The 19,598-nt window shown below is 37.3% G+C and overlaps 1 protein-coding gene across 3 annotated transcripts; it reads right to left on the reverse strand.

The window, feature by feature from the left end:
• Positions 1 to 257: 257 nt before the first annotated feature.
• On the reverse strand, positions 258 to 17,613 carry kif2a (kinesin family member 2a). 3 transcript variants are annotated; one of them, XM_079251812.1, is made up of 21 exons: positions 17,476 to 17,613; positions 12,719 to 12,813; positions 10,841 to 10,963; positions 8,290 to 8,344; positions 7,721 to 7,837; positions 5,990 to 6,090; positions 5,780 to 5,875; positions 5,633 to 5,687; positions 5,379 to 5,541; positions 4,980 to 5,070; positions 4,759 to 4,822; positions 4,565 to 4,656; positions 4,337 to 4,479; positions 3,907 to 4,111; positions 3,649 to 3,759; positions 3,484 to 3,551; positions 3,070 to 3,195; positions 1,924 to 2,071; positions 1,668 to 1,769; positions 1,347 to 1,482; positions 258 to 1,124 (listed from the first exon to the last, which is right to left on the reverse strand). In XM_079251812.1, the coding sequence occupies exons 1-21, from the start codon at positions 17,534 to 17,536 to the stop codon at positions 1,039 to 1,041; spliced, it is 2,238 nt and encodes a 745-aa protein (XP_079107938.1). In that variant the 5' UTR covers positions 17,537 to 17,613; the 3' UTR covers positions 258 to 1,038. The 3 variants fall into 3 exon arrangements, with proteins under 3 accessions (XP_079107938.1, XP_079107940.1, XP_079107939.1); XM_079251814.1 differs by lacking the exon at positions 3,070 to 3,195 and adding an exon at positions 7,410 to 7,454; XM_079251813.1 differs by lacking the exon at positions 3,070 to 3,195.
• Between the last annotated feature and the right edge of the window lie 1,985 nt (positions 17,614 to 19,598).

Raw genomic sequence — 19,598 nt, forward strand, 5'->3', positions numbered from 1 at the left:
ATGTGTACATTGAATAAGCATTACAGTAGTTTAGAATAACTTATTTTTACTTTGTTCAAAACAGAAATTTGTTAACTACAAAGTTGTTCAGAATAGGTCAGATACAACAAGACTAAACCTGATGTGACGTACACAAAGAGCTCTGGGGCCTTTCTACTTGAAGCTGTGGTGGAGGTTAATCTATTAAGAAAAATAGTCAGAGGTCATTTTAATGAAACATCTTTTTTTAATTATGTCTTTCAACATTACATCCGGTGCAAACACTGAGAAACATAACCAACAGTAGGTCAGTTGTCTTCACTATACATTTATTAGTAGTATTTCTCTCTAGTTTCTGTTCATAAAGAGTTTAATGGGTGGAAACATGTTCTCATGAAGTAAAAGTTTTTTAGACGGTTGCCATTTAGTATCATGGCACAAATTGAAACAAACTACATGTAAAAACCTGTCGGGGGAACAAGGAAAGAAACGCAGAGGAAGAACAATGCAGTTGAAAATTTCCTCCAGACTGGTTAAAACTCAGAGGGAAAGGAAAAGAGTTCACTTACAATGAAAGATGCCTTCACAATCCCAACTGGGAACTCCTAGACAATGGTGTACATAAGCTATTAGAGTGCACATGCATGACGTCAGCCAGAGCAACCATAAATCAAAGTACTATAATACAATTTGAAACATGTTCAATTAATACATAAGTCTTGAACCAGGTCAAAAATATCCAGCTAAAAGAGGTATAAACAAGTATAAAAGAAAAAAATAATTTAACAGGAAAAGAAAACTAAACATTCCTTATAAAAAAAAAAAACACAAGCTTAAATGAAAGGAAAGACTATTAACCTTCCTGTTTTCTAATAAGATTATAGTGAATGAAGAGCCAGTTCTGTTAGGAGGGTGATCATAACAAATGCAATCCTTGAGCCTGTTGGTATGTTAGACCGTCCTTTTATTTGTGTTTTCACAGCTGCTAGTGACAGCTAGGTTTGTGCCAAACATCTAGTGGTTATGTTTATGCATGTCCCACTTAAACTTCATCAGCTTCTAAAGAGCATGTGGCCCCGTGGAAATGATTCGCTTACTGGCTTGTTCCTCCTCCTGAAGCGCAGAACGGAATGACTTCACTTTATCTGTTTGAGAGAGAGAGAGAAAAAAAAGGCAAGATGCCACCGATCAGTGTTAAAAGCTAACTAAAATCACAGCTATGACTAAATGAAGAGCAGAAAAATATATATTTGCTGCAGCTTTATCAATTGTGTTGATATATAGTACCAGTCAAAAGTTTGGACACACTTTCCGATTGGATTTAATAGGAAAGTGTGTGTGTGTGCGCGTGTGTGCTTCAGTCATACCCCGGAGCTCAGTAAGGATTTCTATTTTCTGGTCTAGGATCTGCTCCAGCTGAGTGGCATAAGACTCCACATCATAGTCCACCTCCTCCGTCATCTCTAGTAGCACCTTTTCATCTTCCAGCCACCGGATGGACTCCTGCTCAGAAATGCAGCATACATAACTGTTAAAGTAGCTTTCAAATCGTACAATCTGTCCATACCGAATGCTATACATTGGCATTTGTCAGTATGTACATGGACCAAAAAAAAATGGTAGGTGACCTGAAGTTGGAGTGCTTTTAAAAAAAGATTTGTGCGTCTTTTTTTTTTTTTAAGTTTTACCTGGAAAACAGCTCTGTGGTCTTCCAGGACCTGTTCCTCCATCTCCACTAACTGAGACACAGCCTCATGGAAGGTGAAGAGCTGTGGAGACACTTCCTCCTCCTGGGAAACATTCATACAGTAAGCAAGGAACACAAACAAACATGCAGCCTTTACTGATGTCATTGCTCATAACAGCAAATGTTGCACGTAATGCAAAAAGCAAATATTTTCAAGTAAAGTTTGGGTTGAAAGTAGCATAAAAACCTGTCCTTACATTTTGCTCACAGAGCAGTTTGAGGTCATCTCTCTGTGGGGAGATACTCAACCAATCTTCATCCAAAAGATCCAGCTGGTTGACAGCATGAATGTTGGGTCGCCCACCCTCTATTACCTGGTTGGGGTCCACCGTCAGCTCCTTCACCCTGCCGAGCGAAAGAACACTAAACTGGTGACAACCAATTCAGGCAGACTGAACAAGACTGCAGCTTTATCTGGCATATGGAGTCAAAAACACAGAATATTGTGGTCAATGAGGGGTATTTTTTTAAATGGACAGTTTCAAGAATAAGATCATGGCGAGAAGAGAATAAAATTTGAAATGTTGAGGATAAAGTTAAAATATTTCAGTAATATAGCTGAACATCCACAGGATGTGAAACTAAGTTTAGGAAATGATGCAACTGTCTGATGGACATGCAACTGGGGGCAACATACTACCAGTTCATTTTGTACTAATTTTACAGGTCCATGTGGTAATCTTGATTCGACTTATCTTGAAATTATATTTAATTTTTATCATCATCACTTTTTCTCCCTCAGTGACCTCAATATGCCCTTGTACAATTGCATACATAAGTTGTACATTATCAGAGCATCATGATAAAAAAGTGGCATCATGCAGGGAGATAAATGAAACCCTCTAAACTGTACAAGTTATCATTCTAGCTGAAGTCTGTATGGCCAGAGCTTGTGTTTAACAAGGCATCACAGAGCTGATGAGGGATTACTGCCATGTCCCAAACATCCAAGTACAGCGCTTATTAATTGAGACTTGGAGTGTAAGAGGGATTACCTGCTGTGAGTTGGCTCAAACAAGCGCTCATCCTTGATGCAAAACCAACAGCTAAAGTCATGTATTGAACCACCATGCATTTGAAAACACACAAACAAACAGATGGATGGAGTATATTTTCAGGACTTTGTTAAAAAGGAAAAGGATTTGACTAGCAGCTGAGCATGAGGAAAAACAGAAAATTAAGTAGGTGTGAAGACAAACTTTTCACAATGTACAAATGAATAAAGGAAAAAAGAAAATAGAACGGACTTCCACAGTGAATGATGTGACAGAAAATGAGCTTACAGATGGGTGTTTTTAATATCAGAAAGTACATGCAGTATTATGCTACAAGCAGTGCTTAACCTGCTGGGAGAGGTGGCAGCAAAGTCATCATACTCAAAGGTATTGGTTGGTGAGTGCTCAGGGCGACTTCCCTGACCGCCCTGGGAGAAGGGGATGTCTGATGGACTAATCCCAAACTCCTTCACTCTGTATGGCAGCACCAGCCACACCAGCGTACAGAAGGGCAAAGGATTCGAGAGAAGTAGGAAACACAGCAGGAAAGGAGAGGAAGGTAAAAAAGTCAGAGAGAACTAATGAGAGCAAGCAGAGAAACTGACAACAGTACTATTCTTATAGCTAATGTTCATCTAAAGTCACTGGGTATAATAATGGAAATAAAGAAGCTACTGTTTCATAGCGGATTCTAATTTCTTGTTAATTCTTTTATCACATCAACACTCTCAAAGTCACCACAGAAGGTCAATGTATTCCCACCTGTTGGCATAGCGTAGTGTGTTGAGTGTGTTCTCACAGGATGTCATGCCAGGAGAGATGGTTGCAATCTATAACAGGAAACGCAAAACCTTTTAGGTCATTATATATGGAAGAAATATAGTCATGTGAACAAAATGACAAATGCAATTAGAGATTAAAACAGACCATGCATGTGCGCGAGTTCTCCCCGATGAAGGAGTCTCTGAGGACCTGAGTCAGCTTACTGGCCCTGAATGGAGTGTGGGGTTTGTTCCGACCAAGAGCTCTGATACATTCCTGAAGCAAAGCGAGGAGAGAGATGTATATGTGGCAAACAAACAATGATATTTGGAATTGCATTATGTTTGTCTTTTAGCAAATAAAAGAATAAAAAAAGAATAAAATAACTTAAACACCAAAGACAGAGCCACCATATCCACAGACCTTGAGGGCTAACAGGCTTTTGTTAATCTCAGCTCCCTCCAGACGTGTCTGCCTGTCTGCGCTCGATGTGTCCGCCCCCCTCTCATTCCCCGCGAGGTCGATGAGGGAAAACTTGCCATGCATTTTCCCCTTTCTCCGAAGAATGATTTGGAACACAGCATGGCTGCGAGATGAGTGAGCGTTGGCCGACGTCTGCCCTGATGTTCTAGAAGAGACAAAGGTGATATGATGACACACATTAAACAAACCTGGTGAATAGAGTAAAAAAAAAAAAAACACTTTAATAAATGAAACGTTTTTCTACGTTTGATAAGAATAGAAACATACAGGGAATATTAGGTGGAAAGCATATCCTATCATAAGATATATCTACTTGGACTGAACAAATTTTTGAACCACAAACAACCTGAATGACGAAATCCTCTCTTACCTGCAGCTGTTTCCCACTTCAATAAGTTTCAGGACATCCTCTGTGCACTTCACCTCTTTCTCCTGAAGCCCCACGACCTGCACTTGCTGTTTCCCATCTTCCAGCACCCTCAGTTTAGCCTTGCGATTCAGCAGGTCAAACACCTATTAACAAAACACACAGTCCACAATGAGCAGTGCTGTATTTGAGTGCACAAATAATAAAACAACTGTATTAGTTATCACTTGCCTTTCCACTGTAGATTTCAAAGAAGGTTGCATACACTTGCAAATCTAACTTCTTGTAATTGGACTTTTTCAACATGACAAATACATCCCGGGCTGCAGAAAAACAAGATGAGAGATTTCAAGACTGAAAATCAGGTTTAATGAATCAGAAGAAGACATTAAAAGACAAGTGGAAATGATTTCTCAGTAACTTACCAGCTAATGCATAAATTCCTTTAGAGCAGTCTTGGTTCTTCCCGGAGAAGTCTCCACCCATAGTCTACAATACAGTGCAACATACAGAATAGATGACTATGACTACTTTATTTTCTAATCATATCCACATATAAAACAACTTTCAATAAAAACTATTAAAATACACTTGAAATACATAAAACTTGTTTGTTTGGCTTTTCTCAGTCACATTAAAAACTCACATGTGTTTTTCCACTGCCTGTCTGCCCATATGCAAAGCAGGTGGCCATGCCCTTCTCAAATATGGTCTCCACAAGAGGTCTGGCGGTGAACCTGCAGAACAAGAAATAATTAATTATCAAATGTAAAAAAATTTTTTAAAAAAAACCAAAAAAACTGGTTAGTATCTATGGCTCTGTATAGCTATACATTTAATCTTTTGTAATAATAATAAATAAATACAAGCTATGAGGAATAATGTCCAACAAATTTAAGCACAGCCTGCAATGGATGTTAACTATATTTTATCCATGTTTAATGTTTGCTTGTTATTGTTGTCAAAAAGTGAAAAAAAAAAGTTAAACTGAACTTCTGTGAGCTAAAGACATAGAAAACTCTGCTTTAGTGGTTAAGGTACTAACCTGTAAACCATTTCATTGGTTGTGCTCTCATCAAAGGCATAGTCAAAGCGGAAGGTCTGGTTTTCCAGGTAGCGGGTCAGGTCAACTTTCTGTTTAGGTTCATGAACCATCACTACATCTTTACTAGGTATGGTGATCACATCCAAATCCTTCATGGCCAACTCTGCAAGAAAGAAGAGCAAAGATTTCCAATTATAAAACAACTTTGGTGGAAAATGAGAAACATATCCCAAAACAAGGAGAGGTTCTCTTACCTTTTTTGTTAAGTGGACGCTTCCTCACACAAACGCATATTCTGTGCTCTTCAATCTTGTCAGTGCATTGAATGAAAACAGTTTCATATTGTTATTAAAAAACTGCATTAACAACAAAATGGTAGAAGGATGTTCTCTTTTACTCACCACATCTGAGGTAGTCAGTGGCCGGTAGTCAAGACTTGCTCTGAAATCACGGATCATGTACATGATCTCATAGTTGGGGATGGTGGTGTCTACCTCCTGACAATGAAATAAGAAGAAATATTAAAGAGTCATTTTAACACAAACTTCTTTGGAAATCAAAAGCTAATAACTGTATTGTTACAAAGAAAAAAATGAATATCATTGGTGGACCTGAGCTCTCTTCTCCCTGAGCTCCTGCTGCTGAAGACGGCGTCTCTCTCTTTTCTCCTGGAGTTTCTCCACCTCCTTCACGCAGTTCGACTTCCGTCTCGCTGCCATCAGGAAAAAAAACAGTAATTCCTCTACTTTTCAATAAACATCCCAACAGCCTCTCTATGTGAAACAGTATCTTCTGATCTCTCCTTTGTTAAACAATCTGTTTCTTCTGCTGCCCCAGTCTCCTCACTCTGGTTTCCTTATTGCCTCTGGTATTCATCCAAAACAGAAACAAACTTCTGAATACTTGTGACAAAGCAGAGCATTGAAAATGGAACCACAGACTAGGATGCAGTGGCTGGCACACCGAGTTTCCAGCATAACACTGGCGGCTTTCTCTTTATGAACAAAAAGGATTTTTCAGAGTGTTCACAACTTGGTCTTCTTATACATCCCTTTAATCTGCTTCATCGCTCACAAAATGACTGAAGAACATTGAAGCATGTCATTAACAATGTAGATGCCTTGTTTTTTTTTGTTTTTTTAATTGTTGTTCTTATTTAAGGGCTGCTTGGAATAAATAAAACAGTCTTAATTACCCAACAATCAATCAGTTATCCCAAAGCTTTTAGTACAGCAAACCCACTGATGAGTGTTGTTTCAAATCACACAATTGCACAATTAGTAATCCTAATAATCCACAAAATAGAAAAATCTATCTTGTTATCATATACTGGCAGATATGACAACAGTTTTAACAGATTAGCTCTGGTATGCTCCTGGAGCCTCAGCCTCCCTCTACAAAGTCTGCCCAAAACCATGTAATTCAGTCCCAGTTTCCTGCTGGCTCCAGTCCCAGAGAACCCAGACTATCAGAGCAGAGGGATTAATAATCTCCTCTAATCTGTGATCTGATGATGAGCTGGGTCAGCACCAGGAAAAGTAAGTATAAGAGGAATCCAGCACCATCACTATTTGTGGGTTTTTCCATCTCACAGGGACACAGTGGAGGATGGTGGACTACCAGAAGGGGTAGGATGGGAAACAGGGAGATTTCTGTCTTCCTATTAGACCATTAATGATTGTTGTTGTTGTCTGAGTAACACACAGTGCAGCACAGCAGGCTGTTCCATGTGGATACTTGTGCATGATTCAGCAGAAATCAGACCCAGAAAATGCAAAGCTGCCACAGAGCCGCACTTCTTTCCCCCACTTTAAAAAAAAAAAGAAAAAAAAAGAAAAAGTTCCCTAATACCCTGAAAACATGCCCATTGGATGGATTTTGTTAGCGCTGCTTCATTTTGGCAAACTGAACAGAGTCGATGTTTGGATTTACAACCTTCCTGTAAGACTAAGACAGGCACAGTCTATTGGGAAATCTATCAGAATCACCATAAAGCACTGAGGGCAGGGATAACATGCACATAATACATACAAAGATGTCCAAACTCCTTTCTGGTTATCAGGTGATGTGAGGATTCTGTGATGAATATGTGATCAACAAAACATGAAAAAGTAAGACAATTTGGTCATATTCTTGTCTACATATATAAAATGGTTTCAACCACAATGATGTTTAAATGTTAGTACTTTTCCAAACATTCATTTGACAACATGAGTACTGCATTTAATTGGTGCGCTTTTAGCTTTTATAAATTTGTTTGAATGGATGAAACTAACTCTCTGACAACAGCATTTTCTTGAAAGATTTCAAGCTAATCATAAAATAAAAAACACGATAGTTACCATTCTGTAGTTGCTGTTGTGTCTGGGCCTGAGTGGGCTGTGTGGGCTGCTGTACTGGAGGAGGTGGGGCAGGTTCTGGCTGCTGAGGCTGCGGTGGTCTGGCCCGGGTGGGAATTGCTGAGAACACAAAATATTAAGACAGAAATGTGTTTGCCCACCTGTCACTGGGAAACAATATCCGAGTGTGATAATAAATTAAATAGACTTTATTAAACCCCAGAAGGGAATCATATTAACATAAATAACTATATAAATAAAATTATTAATTAAATTAAATCAATTAAAACATTTCCAGCCAAAGTTTTGCCTAATATTTCGTTAAAATGAGTGATTCATAGCCAGTATTATTCCTCTGTCATTTTTATCCTATGCATCTCAGGTCAACTTAAAGCCAATACCTCTGAGCTAACAAGTTAATATGTATAAGCAAGATAAACAGACACTTAGAGATTAATAAACAAAGAAACAAACAAAAAACCCAACAAACTAATTATAGGCTAATTATAGGTCACTGATGTGTTTAAACCATAAAAAGTGCAAAATGAAGTTTGAAACAATTTAAAACAAACCTCTATTGTCTTTGGCTGAAGTATCAATTTTACTAGGTGCTATTGTCCGTCGATTCTAAAAAAAGATGAAGAAGAGAGAAAAAATGAGATATTGATTCACCTATGCATGCTAAATAATGTTTTTACACTTTATGGTGACCCCTGAGAAAGTTTACATCTTTCCATAGAGATACAGAAATAGATTATTCTCAACAGCCTGATAAGTAGGGTTTACAAAAGTCTCTTTTCCTATTATAAATTTCTTAGTTTGTGCTGTTTTTACACAAACACCACAAAGAATTTTAAAGAAATGTGAGCAGCTCCTCAATATACTTCACATACCAGAGTGTTAAATTACAGTATTATACTAAAGTCTCACATGCCAGCTTTCAAAACTGGAACACTGCCTTTTTATATAAGAAATACTTGTTTCAACAATAAACCTGAAGCAAAAAAAAAAAAAAGAAGCCTATTTTAAATTACATCACAGCTTATGTTTCAATTGTTTGGCTTTGAAAGAACAAAACAGAGAACTGTGCCAATTCATTACAATACAACAAATATCCAGTAAAATAATCCCAGTTAAGGCACCACTCCAGACCTTTATATCTGACCACTCCACCAAGTTGACTGATTCTTTGGGTACCTTTTATAGAAAACAACCATTTTTTTGTGAACACCATCCAATCAGATGTATAAAAACAGGGACAAAATCCACAACTTCAGGGTCAAGTTTTGTGCTTCTCATCTGAGGACAAGATGTTTGAAAAAGAAAAAAAAAACTTCTATTTTTTACCCACAAATACAAATCTATTTTGCAACCAAAGCATTTACAAACTTGAAGTTTTCAGGCAAATGTTTCTTGTGGGATATTAAAACTTGATTTACTAATACAAACTGAAAATATTAGCAAACATTCATTCATAGCTGCATAATCTTTGCATAATTATATTGAACCCTAAATTGTTTTATTTAACCATTAACTGGCAGGAACACACTGTTATTACCACAACATGATGTATCAAGCTCTTTGTCCAAAATAGAAGGGTTCTTGATCTCTGCCAGGCTTCGGCTGCAGCTGTGACACTCTGAGCTTAGATGCTAATAGCTCAAGACAAACACTTCTGTGTGTATGGAACTCACCACACAAATGAAAATGATGACCAGAAGTAATGTTCAGGTAGTCAACATGCTTAAAGTGTATTATGTCAATACAAAAACACTTGACAATAAATCACTTTTCTAATCTATGAAACAGACTGTGCTAAGTGTAATACTAATAATTGTGCAACATTGCAAAAGAATCTGACGATTCAGTAAAAAACAAAAAAGCATCGTAAAAAGGGTTGATGTGCTTTTTCTGTGTGTTAATGGTTGGGCAGCTTAGTCTCAAGTAACAAGCTGATGTACTCAATGAAAATGACAAAGCTGAATTTGAGATTTGACAGCTCTGGTATATCAGACAGTCCCAGCACTACTCCATTGGGCACTGCAGACAGTGAACTCAACAGGACTGATAAGCTGCTTACTAGGGGTGGGAAAGTCAAATTGAAAATCAGGATTTTTTGATTCACAATTTTAAGATTGATATTTTTTTGTGAAAAAAATTGATTTTTTTCAAATAAATAAAAATAATCCATTATGAAATTTTGTCATTTTTATTTTTTTTTAATTGATATTTTTACTTGTCTTTTTGGGCATTATAGCAGCAGAATGATGGTCTGGCTACTGTGTTGTTTTTTTCCTAATTAAAATCAAGAAAAGTGACAATAATACAGTTTTTTTTTTGTTGTTGTTGTTGTTTTCAAACCACCAAAACCAGCAATATCACAGAAATGTGAGAATTACAATTTAAACCAAATTGGCAACCAAAAAATTGGAATTGAATCAAATCAGGACAAAAGCATATCATCACAGTCTTACTCTTACTGGTTACCCAGAATTATCCAGACTCTACATTGAGTTCCAGGGACTGAGTCACAACTTCATGCTTTGCAGAAAACAGAGCATTAAAAATGTTGAGTCAGGATTTTACACAGCTTTTCTTTTCTATTAAGAAATCATACCATGTACACATACCAGACACATTAGCTTTCCTTATTCATTCAGTATTCCAACAGCTTAATCGCATTAAGCCCATCTTAATGGACCAGCAGTCTTTGGGCAAAAGGCAGGGTACACTCTGGATAGCTTGCCAGTCCATCGCAGGGCCACACAGAGAGACAGACAACCACTCACGCTCACACTCACTATGACAATTTAGCGTAACCAATTAATTAACCTGGACGGTGGGAGGAAACCGGAGTACCTGGTCAGAACCCCAGGATAACATACAAACTCAAAACAGAAAATCCACCATCCAAACCTTGCAAGGATCGAACCAGCGACCGTCTTGCTGTGAGGCCACAGTGCTAACCACTGTGCCACTGTGTAGCATTTGGATCACAATTGAACTGATTGAGCTTGAACTGATCATGTCTGTAATGTGCCTTGGGAGGACATTTTTGTGCATTAGCACAAATAAATAAAGATTAAATTACCTGAATCAACAAGGTACAAGAGCAGTACTTACCTTTGCAATTTTGTTGATCTTTACAGATGTAGGAGTAGGTGGGGGTGGGGTCTCTGGGCTAGGGGCAATCTCTTCATCTGGAGCTACATCTGGATTTAGTGCAAATATGCTCTCCAAATCAATCTGTCCAGATATAGAGTTGTGTTCATTCACAACTATCACAACCAATGCCCAGCATTAGACAGGTAGAAATAATATTTAAGTGTCAAATATAAACATTAATTCAATATTCAACTACTAAACAAACAATTTTTTTTAAAGTTGTTTTAGAAACAGTGAGTTTAAAGAGGACTATAAGACTGTTTCACAAAACCTAAATAGTGAATTAAGCTAAGATTTTCTGGTCAATTTCCATTTGCTTATCTAATTTAAAAAGACACCTAATCATAACCTCTCTCACTTGCAAGCACTCATCCATACTCACACACAACATGTATGCTCACCCCACTAACACCTCCAACACTATCTTATTTTGCATGAACATAAACTGCACATAAAGAAGCTGCTATGACCACAGAGGCTGCCACCAATAGGAGCTGCCCAGATAAGGGCAATGCCCACCATATCTACCCTGCAGACCAAACAGGTATAGCCTGCAACATTGGGGGAACCCCATGAGGAAAACACTGGAGTTAAAGATGTTACTTTTTATGATGATCCAGAATTAAAATACCATAACCATACTTAAACTTTAATCGAATTTTTTATATCAATTAGTGTCAAATTGATAATGAAAAAGCTAATTAATACAATAATTAGTAAGGTCAGAGCAATGTAAAGACTGTCTATATTGATGTTACATATGACCAAATACGCCTGGCATGAATCACTGCAGGTGTTAAAATGTCTGTTCACAATGATGTACCCATTTCTAGATGACTTGATGGATGACAAAGTATACATACTGAGAAAAACTCTGATTGTTCTAACTTCTGGCCTTTTCAGACAGCAAGTTGCATGAGTGGTACCAACTTTCAGGGTTTGGAATACGTTACCTATGCATGTTTTTGAATGTAGTACAAGATAGCAGTCATGGTAGTGTACACTTCTAGCTCAATTTCACAGCATAAAGTACAATTGTTTTTTGAGCAAATACAAGAAATTTGTTGTATTATATTATGTATAATTATTTTGCCGTTTGTACATATAAAGTGTTAAACATAAGTAACACTTAGTCCACATCTGTGCAGTCTGCCAAGCTTTGGTTAATCTTCCTTTGGTAAGCTTTAAAAATGTGAAACCAGTTCGACAGGGAAGCTATGACAATGCCCAGTCAAGCCCGGCTTTATCCTGGATTACTGAATTCTACTTGTTTTTTTGTTTGTTTGTTGTCTGCTTGTTTGTCATGAAACGCTCCCAGAAGAACAAATGGAACTTGTGATGACTTGTCCTGGTTTTAAAAGCTCTCTGTACTCTGGACTCAATGCTGATTTTAAAAACAAACTCAAAGGGGTGTTAACACTTTAAAATGTTGCATCAATTGATTTTTTTTAATAATTGTGCTTTTTTTTCTTTAAATAATAACAATACTGGTTTGCCTGTGCATGTATAAGCACCCTTGTCTGAACCTAATAGCATGATCGCACAAGGCTGATAGATTTCAATTAAAACACTGAAAAAATTACTTCTCATATACTTGAAATGTTTCTAATATTCCTCAAGATTTTTTAGAGTTGCGGCTGATGTAAGCACATGCACATTAGTATGGAGAAGATGATGTCGGGTGTGACTGTATGACGTCATGTAGGCTAGTTGCATAATCACAGCAGCTCGGGAAGTGTCGGGATGTATTACGCACTACAGTGTAAAATAAAAGCAACTGCAGCTCCTGGTTGAGGTGCTTTGAGAGGAAATAAAAGGTGATAAATAGTAATTTACCTCTTTCCCTTTTGTGTCTCCATTTTCAATCCACTCCACGGTGACACTCTCATTGTCGTCATTTAGTGAGGTCACCATTGCCTGATGTATGCGTCCTGTGAAAAGGACAGGGACAAGAAAAGTCAAATATCAGATCATCAAAGCAACAAGAAAATCCCTTTTTTTCTTTTACAAGAAGAACAAGTTGTTTTATTATACAGTAAAAATGCTTTTTTTATCTGATGAATAGCAACATGGTCCAGCGTGTCCATTTTTAAATTATAATTAGATAGCAGAAAAAATTAAATGCATTAAATACATTTTAATTGGTGCAAAGGTACAAAATTAAAAATGCACCTGTTCAGAATTAATTTGCACTTTTTTGTCTTTTTCTATGGCACAAGCACAACTGTGACATTTTATTTTAGTTCACAGGATTATTAAGATTTATGTAAAAAAATCTTGCAGACCACCTTTTAAAAAATAGAAATCTGTGACTCTTTGCTATTTGTGATGATGGGAATTTAAGTTTTTTGTACTAGCCCTTGTAAATTCTTACCACTAGGTCTAATAATGAGAAATGATCAACCATGGCTGATGATAGCCTACAGGGCTTTTTCTTCAGTGTTATTGCAACAGCTGTAAAAAAAAAAAGTCTGTTCAGTCCTCCTATTTTTGCTTGTGTGGATTTGACTCCACACTGAAAGTTCCCTTAACAGCTGCGGGAAGCACCATGTTCCAGTATTTATTATTTATTGAGACACTGGGTGCAAGCAAGTAAAGAAGCTTTCAGTGTTCTTAACTGCTGAACATATAACTGATTTGGTCTGCAATGGTTTTACACAAATATTTTACAGCACAGGAAATGTGGAAGTACTGTCTTTGAACAGTGGGGAAAAAACACTTCCCCTTTCGTGCACTCAGATTATCAGGAAAAGTCAAGGGGTATATAACTATCATGACTCACTATATTGATATGAGCCTCCCACCATTTGACTAATTTAGCTTGTGTATTAATATAAAATATATAATAATATCCCATAACGTAGCAAAGCAAATGAGTACCAGTCATTTCTTGATTATATCACATTTCTGAGGTGCAGTGTTTATGTCACTGGTTAAACTCGTGCACATATTCAGGCATTACGCTGAAAGTTTCATAAGAACAAGTTTGTATTTATTTACAGTGTAAAATACAGAGGTTTTTTGCTGTTCACAATAAATAACCGACTTCGAGCACTTACAAAACAAATTTACATGAGTAATGTTAACACAAGTATAAATTAACTACAAGCAGATAAGCAACATATTTAAAGTATAACTTTAATAGACCCAAAATATTATTTCTTTATGTCTCAAACTCCGAATAAAATAAATAAGGTAGATATTTTTTTTTTTTTTTGTGGGAAAGAGCACCAGTTCAAAATTTACTGCATGTGTTTATTAGAAAAATTTCTGGAGTACAATGTCTTGATCCATCCTCCACCAAATTATCAGTACTAAGCTTTCTGGGGGGGGCTAAGCTATTTGCAGGCTTTGATTGCAAATAAGAATTAGTTTTTAATGATTTTGCCTGGTTATATCAAGATTAAAAATACAATAATGTCATCAATCATTATCTGTTTCACATCCACAGAATTAGTCAGGTGTACAAAAACTTAGCATCTATGAATGAGAACCCATTTACATGTTAATTTTGAAATTTCATTTTTTTTAAATGATAAAATTTGATATTCCTGCAGAGTTATATTTGACATGTCAATTAAGCTCCTTTCTCTGGATGTAAGACACATTTTTGTGAAGTTATTGATGCACACAAACTCAATTTGTGATCAGAGACAGAAAACCCAGAGTACACAGCAAAGTGCAGGTATAAACCACAGTCTACAAAACCTAAATGATGAGAATTTAACAAGTACCACCCATTTAACTGCCACTAAATATCTATGCAGCAGCAAAATAGATTTTAGTTCATAGAGTAGCAAAGTGCAGGGCATGGTGCAGCACCTTTTAAGAAGATTCCCCTTTGTGTATTTTTGACAGAAAAATAATTTCATCTCCTCTTATGTTAACATAATATGAATTTAAATATATAAAATACAACAGTATAGCACAGACATGCTCAACAAGTCAGGCCAAACATTAAGGTAATAGTGGAACACTTCATAGCATTGATCGGCCAGAGAACCATTACCTGCAGGCTTAAAAACTTGACATCTTTCTTCCATGTGGTTGTTCAAAAGTTCAATACAAGATTTTTAACATAAATTACAGATATTTGTGTGCACCATAAAATATTGACAGCTGGTCTAATGGAAACATGACAACATTTATCAAGCTAGAAGCCAGAATCTGACCAGAACTCATCTCTGTGAAAGTACCTAAAATGGTCTGTTATCTTTTCTCTGTTCAGTTTTGGCCAGATTAATTTTAAAACTCTTTTTAATTGACTGAACTATCTGTCTCAACTTTAAAATAAACAGATAAATATGTCCATATAACACATATGTACTCAAGACAGATATTTGGTATTTGGATAGATCACCAATAACCAGTATGGTAGTTCAATTTGTTCATCTTTTGGTTAGCTCATCAATTCCTTAGTCTTTTCATTAATCCTTTGACCAAAACCAGAGCCTCAGGTTTCAAGTGGACAGCATATGTTCTACGGCTGACATAGTATACCTAAATGTTCCAGATAGACTGATGAGTAGCACTTCACTGTGAATTCAATGGATGGTTAGCCGCTTTTTCTTAAGCTTACATACAAAGTCACAGTCAGACACAGACTAGCTTGTCTTACAGTCACTGATAGCTGACTTTCTGTAACTGAATAACCATCTATAGTGTCCTACTTTACAAAAATCGAGCTGAGTGGGTATGCCCATACCTCCCAGTAGTTGAAGGGGCTTAAGATGTGGTCCTAAAAGCGTTACTAAGCATGTGAAACAAAGTCTTCAAGCACCAGTTTCTCTGCAAAGCCAAAATCACTAATTGAAAAGCATATGAAGATATCACAGATGGACAACTTTTATGCACTAGGCAGTCTCTGTATTAATATACTGTGAAAGCCAAAATCTTATGGAGCAATAATACTGCTTTCTATATGGAAAATAGTTACCTATAAAGACAAAATACCCTCCAAAATTAAATCAAGGAATATTCATAAGTACAAGTATAAACAAGCTATTTTATTAGAATTGACAACTAAATATAAGAAAATTATTTGTTAAATGGTTCAAAATTATTTCACGTATGATCCTGTTCTCAACAAGCATGGCTATGAAATTGGGGGGAAAGGGAGCAGTCAAAGCAAGTGAGAGTCCTGGCAAAATCCAGGGAGCTGGCTGCAACAGATGGGGTGGTGGCTAATAGCTTGAATCTGGACCAGCTTGTCACCAACCCCCAGAGACAGGAAAATCCCTGCTCTGGACACAATAGTAAGTAGCAGAAAACTGACATACAAAATAGCTTTCCTCTCGTGACCTGCTGTACATTTGATTCACATCTCATCCTTGATTTCAGGCTCATAACAAAGTCTGAGGTGATGGGAGATTTTAAGTTATTACGATCACTGCTAGTACAGTGGTGAAAACACCTCCAACAGTAGTTTTAAAGGTTTATTTTCAAGTATTCTGGTAGCAAATACGACCATTTATGGCTTTATAACTAAATATATTGGGACACTTAAGAAACTTTGGTGTGGCTTTGTCCTTGATGGACCAGCAGAAATTAAGCAAACCTGCCAGTTTAAGAGACTATGGAAGAAGTAGTCTCTTCATTTCGGTCAACTCATCTGTTGATCTTAAATAAATGAAGTTAAAGAGAGTGAACTGTAATCTAATTTTCTTTCCACCACAATATTTTGCTGATTTGGGGTTATAAGCACAAAGCTGGAAAAAGCAATGCTACACTCGCTTATCTTCATTCTGTCGTTATCTAAGCATTATTATATATTATGTATAACTTGTTCCATTTAAAAAGCAGGAAGATCTTATTCAGCATGGCCCTATCCTAACACATGATCCATGTCTACAAAGACCAGTGTGAGAAAGATCTTGGGACACGCCTGTCTTTGATTTTTATAAAAGCATAACATGACAAATCAACGTTTGAAAATAGTCAAGATATCTAATCAAACATAATCAATGGTTTCCATAAGGATGCATGTGTTGGCTCCTTGTATATATTATAACTCTTTTACTGTTAGGTCGTTCAGAAAAATGATGATGATGGTTAAGTTGCAGCCCGGCTAACTGCTGCTACAAAGCCGGGAAACAGTCATGTTAGCCGTTTAGCTAGATATAAGCTAACGCTAATGTCGGTCTTTTATACAGTCTGTGGCCTCTGATCACCAATATTAGTCGGCTAACTTGCTTAGCTAGCGTGCCAAGCAAATCTAAAAGATTAATTTCTTGTCATAAATATATAAATTGAGATAATGATATAGTACTGCAGTGGTGATATTACTGTGCTTTGTTAAACTCCTACTGACAGCATATGCTATCAGCAAAATTATATAAACCATATCAATTTACAGTAACATAAAAACGTTTTAATTCCCATATACGTTTGCTAACAAAGGTAAGCGCCCATTCAAACGCTAAGGCCACGGCGGACCTCTCTGCCCTGACGGTAAAGGCGTCTCGGTGCAGCTAACGCTAACACGACACTCTGCACCAGGAACAACGGTTGTTATATTCAACAGCACCGCAGCAACAAAGATCCCAAAACAACTTAGTGCGACGGGAAAACACAGAAGACAGGGGGAAACTTACCATCACTACGCTTTATCTCCACATAAGTACCCACGACTATCTTCCCAAACCCAGACGCCATTACTACATCACTTAAAAGAAAAATAAACACAGGACTAGGGACTTATTATAAGCCGGGTGAATAGAGCTTCTTCGTCAGTCTTTGGGTTGGGAGGAAGGTGCGGGAGACAGAATGCAGGCTGCTCAGCGTTACATCGCTACCACGAATAAGGAAATGTTTCCGCTCCAGTATTTTCAAAATAAAACATAATCGGACCCACATTATGTATCCACAACCAAATGTAACACAAACAAAAGTAAATATCATCTTTCCCAACCAGGAAAATAAATAATAAATAAAATCAGTCTATAAACACAATAAAATAGTTTAAAACATGTTAATTTCACAGTAAAAACACACTGAACAAGCATTCCTTGGTGAGATAATGTGCAGAGGTGGCATGAGGTCAACATTAAGAACTCTGACTGTCCTGCATCAATAGATAGATTAAAAGTGCAGAGACCCCCTGGGCCCAGAGTGTTCCAGGGGCCCCCTTCCCCTCTCCAACATTGTGAAAATTCTGAACGATACACTGTGAAATGACATTTCTAACATCTCTCAGTCAGTGGTACCAGTAGTAACACACTGGAGGCTTTTATGTACATTTTGTTTTATGTCCAAACTGCTGGTCTTTTCCTTACCTGGGCCCCAAGTGGGCATGGGCCCCTGGGCCTGTGTCCATAATGCCCATTGGATAATCCGGCCTTGCAGACAACTACGTTTTTTTTTTCTCAGTTCCTCATATTGCCCTTTACAGAGTCTTGTTTTCTGCAATGCTGCACCAGGAGTACTGAGCTGAAATGTAATATATGAGCATGTTCTCAACTACACATCTATAGAGTACTTTACGGATGTTGTTGGAGAGTGACATTTGTTTCAGTGTCCTCATTATGTGCAGCCTTTGCTGAGTCCTTTTCATCAACTACAAACATGTTCTTCAACCATGTAAGTCATCAGTGATCTAAGAACTTGATGTTCATTTTGCTGAGGGCCCTGTGCTCAGGTTGTGGCTTCCTAAAGTTGATTATCTCCTTTGTTATGTCCACGTTGAGCACCAGGTTGCTGGCTCTACACCAGTCTACGTGCTGTTTGGCAAACTTCCTATACATTCTGTTATTGTTTTTCACATCAGTCCCACCAATGTAGTGTTGTCAGCAAACTTGATGAACAGGTTTTCTTCATGTCTGGAAGTACTGTCACATGGAATGAGCGCATGACCCTGAGGGGATGCTGTATTCAGTATGATGGAATACAGCAACAGCTGGTCAAACGGGTCATGTCATATCATTCAATCACATCATGGATACTACTTGAAATCTGAAGTAAAACATCCCAAGTTTTCTTTTTCAAATTGAAAAATTCAAAAGCTATAATTTGCTGCTTATTCCCTTCCACCTCATTCAACCTGAATTTAACTAAGAAAATAGGCCTCTTAAGAATAATAATTTTATTTGTGTGAATGTCCTCCTCAAGACCAGCAGTTGCTCAGCATCGGTTGTCAAACCATACACCAAAGGTATTGTAGGGAGCTAAAAGTATATTAAAAAAAGTTCCAATTTCCCTCTGTAGATTTTTATACCTGAACACAAATAAAACCCTGTTGATTATTTCAGACATAAACTACTCAGCTGCCACATATAAAGAATAGGGCTTCACAGTTGTGTGGTGGTTAGCACTGTGGCCTCACAGAAAGAAAGTCATCAATTTATGGTTAGTGTGAGTGCACATGGTAGTAGTGGCAGGAGAGGTTGCACTTACACTACTGTTGTCAAGAAAAAGGTTGGGAACCACTGCCATGACGGATTCTTGGTTGGCATAAACTCCATCATTTTACTGCCTTGACCAGAGCACAGGTGTAGAGAACTTATTGACAAGTTTTTTATCAGAAGTCTTCCAGTTCACTTTACTTCAGTTTACTAATACAGAGTGAGTTCAGTTCCTATTACACTCAGATTAATCTAATTCAGTCTGCCAACCTCAAAACATTTCAGTTCAGAAAAATTACATATCAAATTAGTGCAGCTACGCAATTCAATAGATAAGTGTTAGATTTTTACTTCAGAGAGCATACGGTGACTACAGC

This window comes from Telmatherina bonti, assembly GCF_933228915.1.
Source record: "Telmatherina bonti genome assembly, chromosome: 13".
Classification (NCBI taxonomy): Eukaryota; Metazoa; Chordata; class Actinopteri; order Atheriniformes; family Telmatherinidae; genus Telmatherina; species Telmatherina bonti.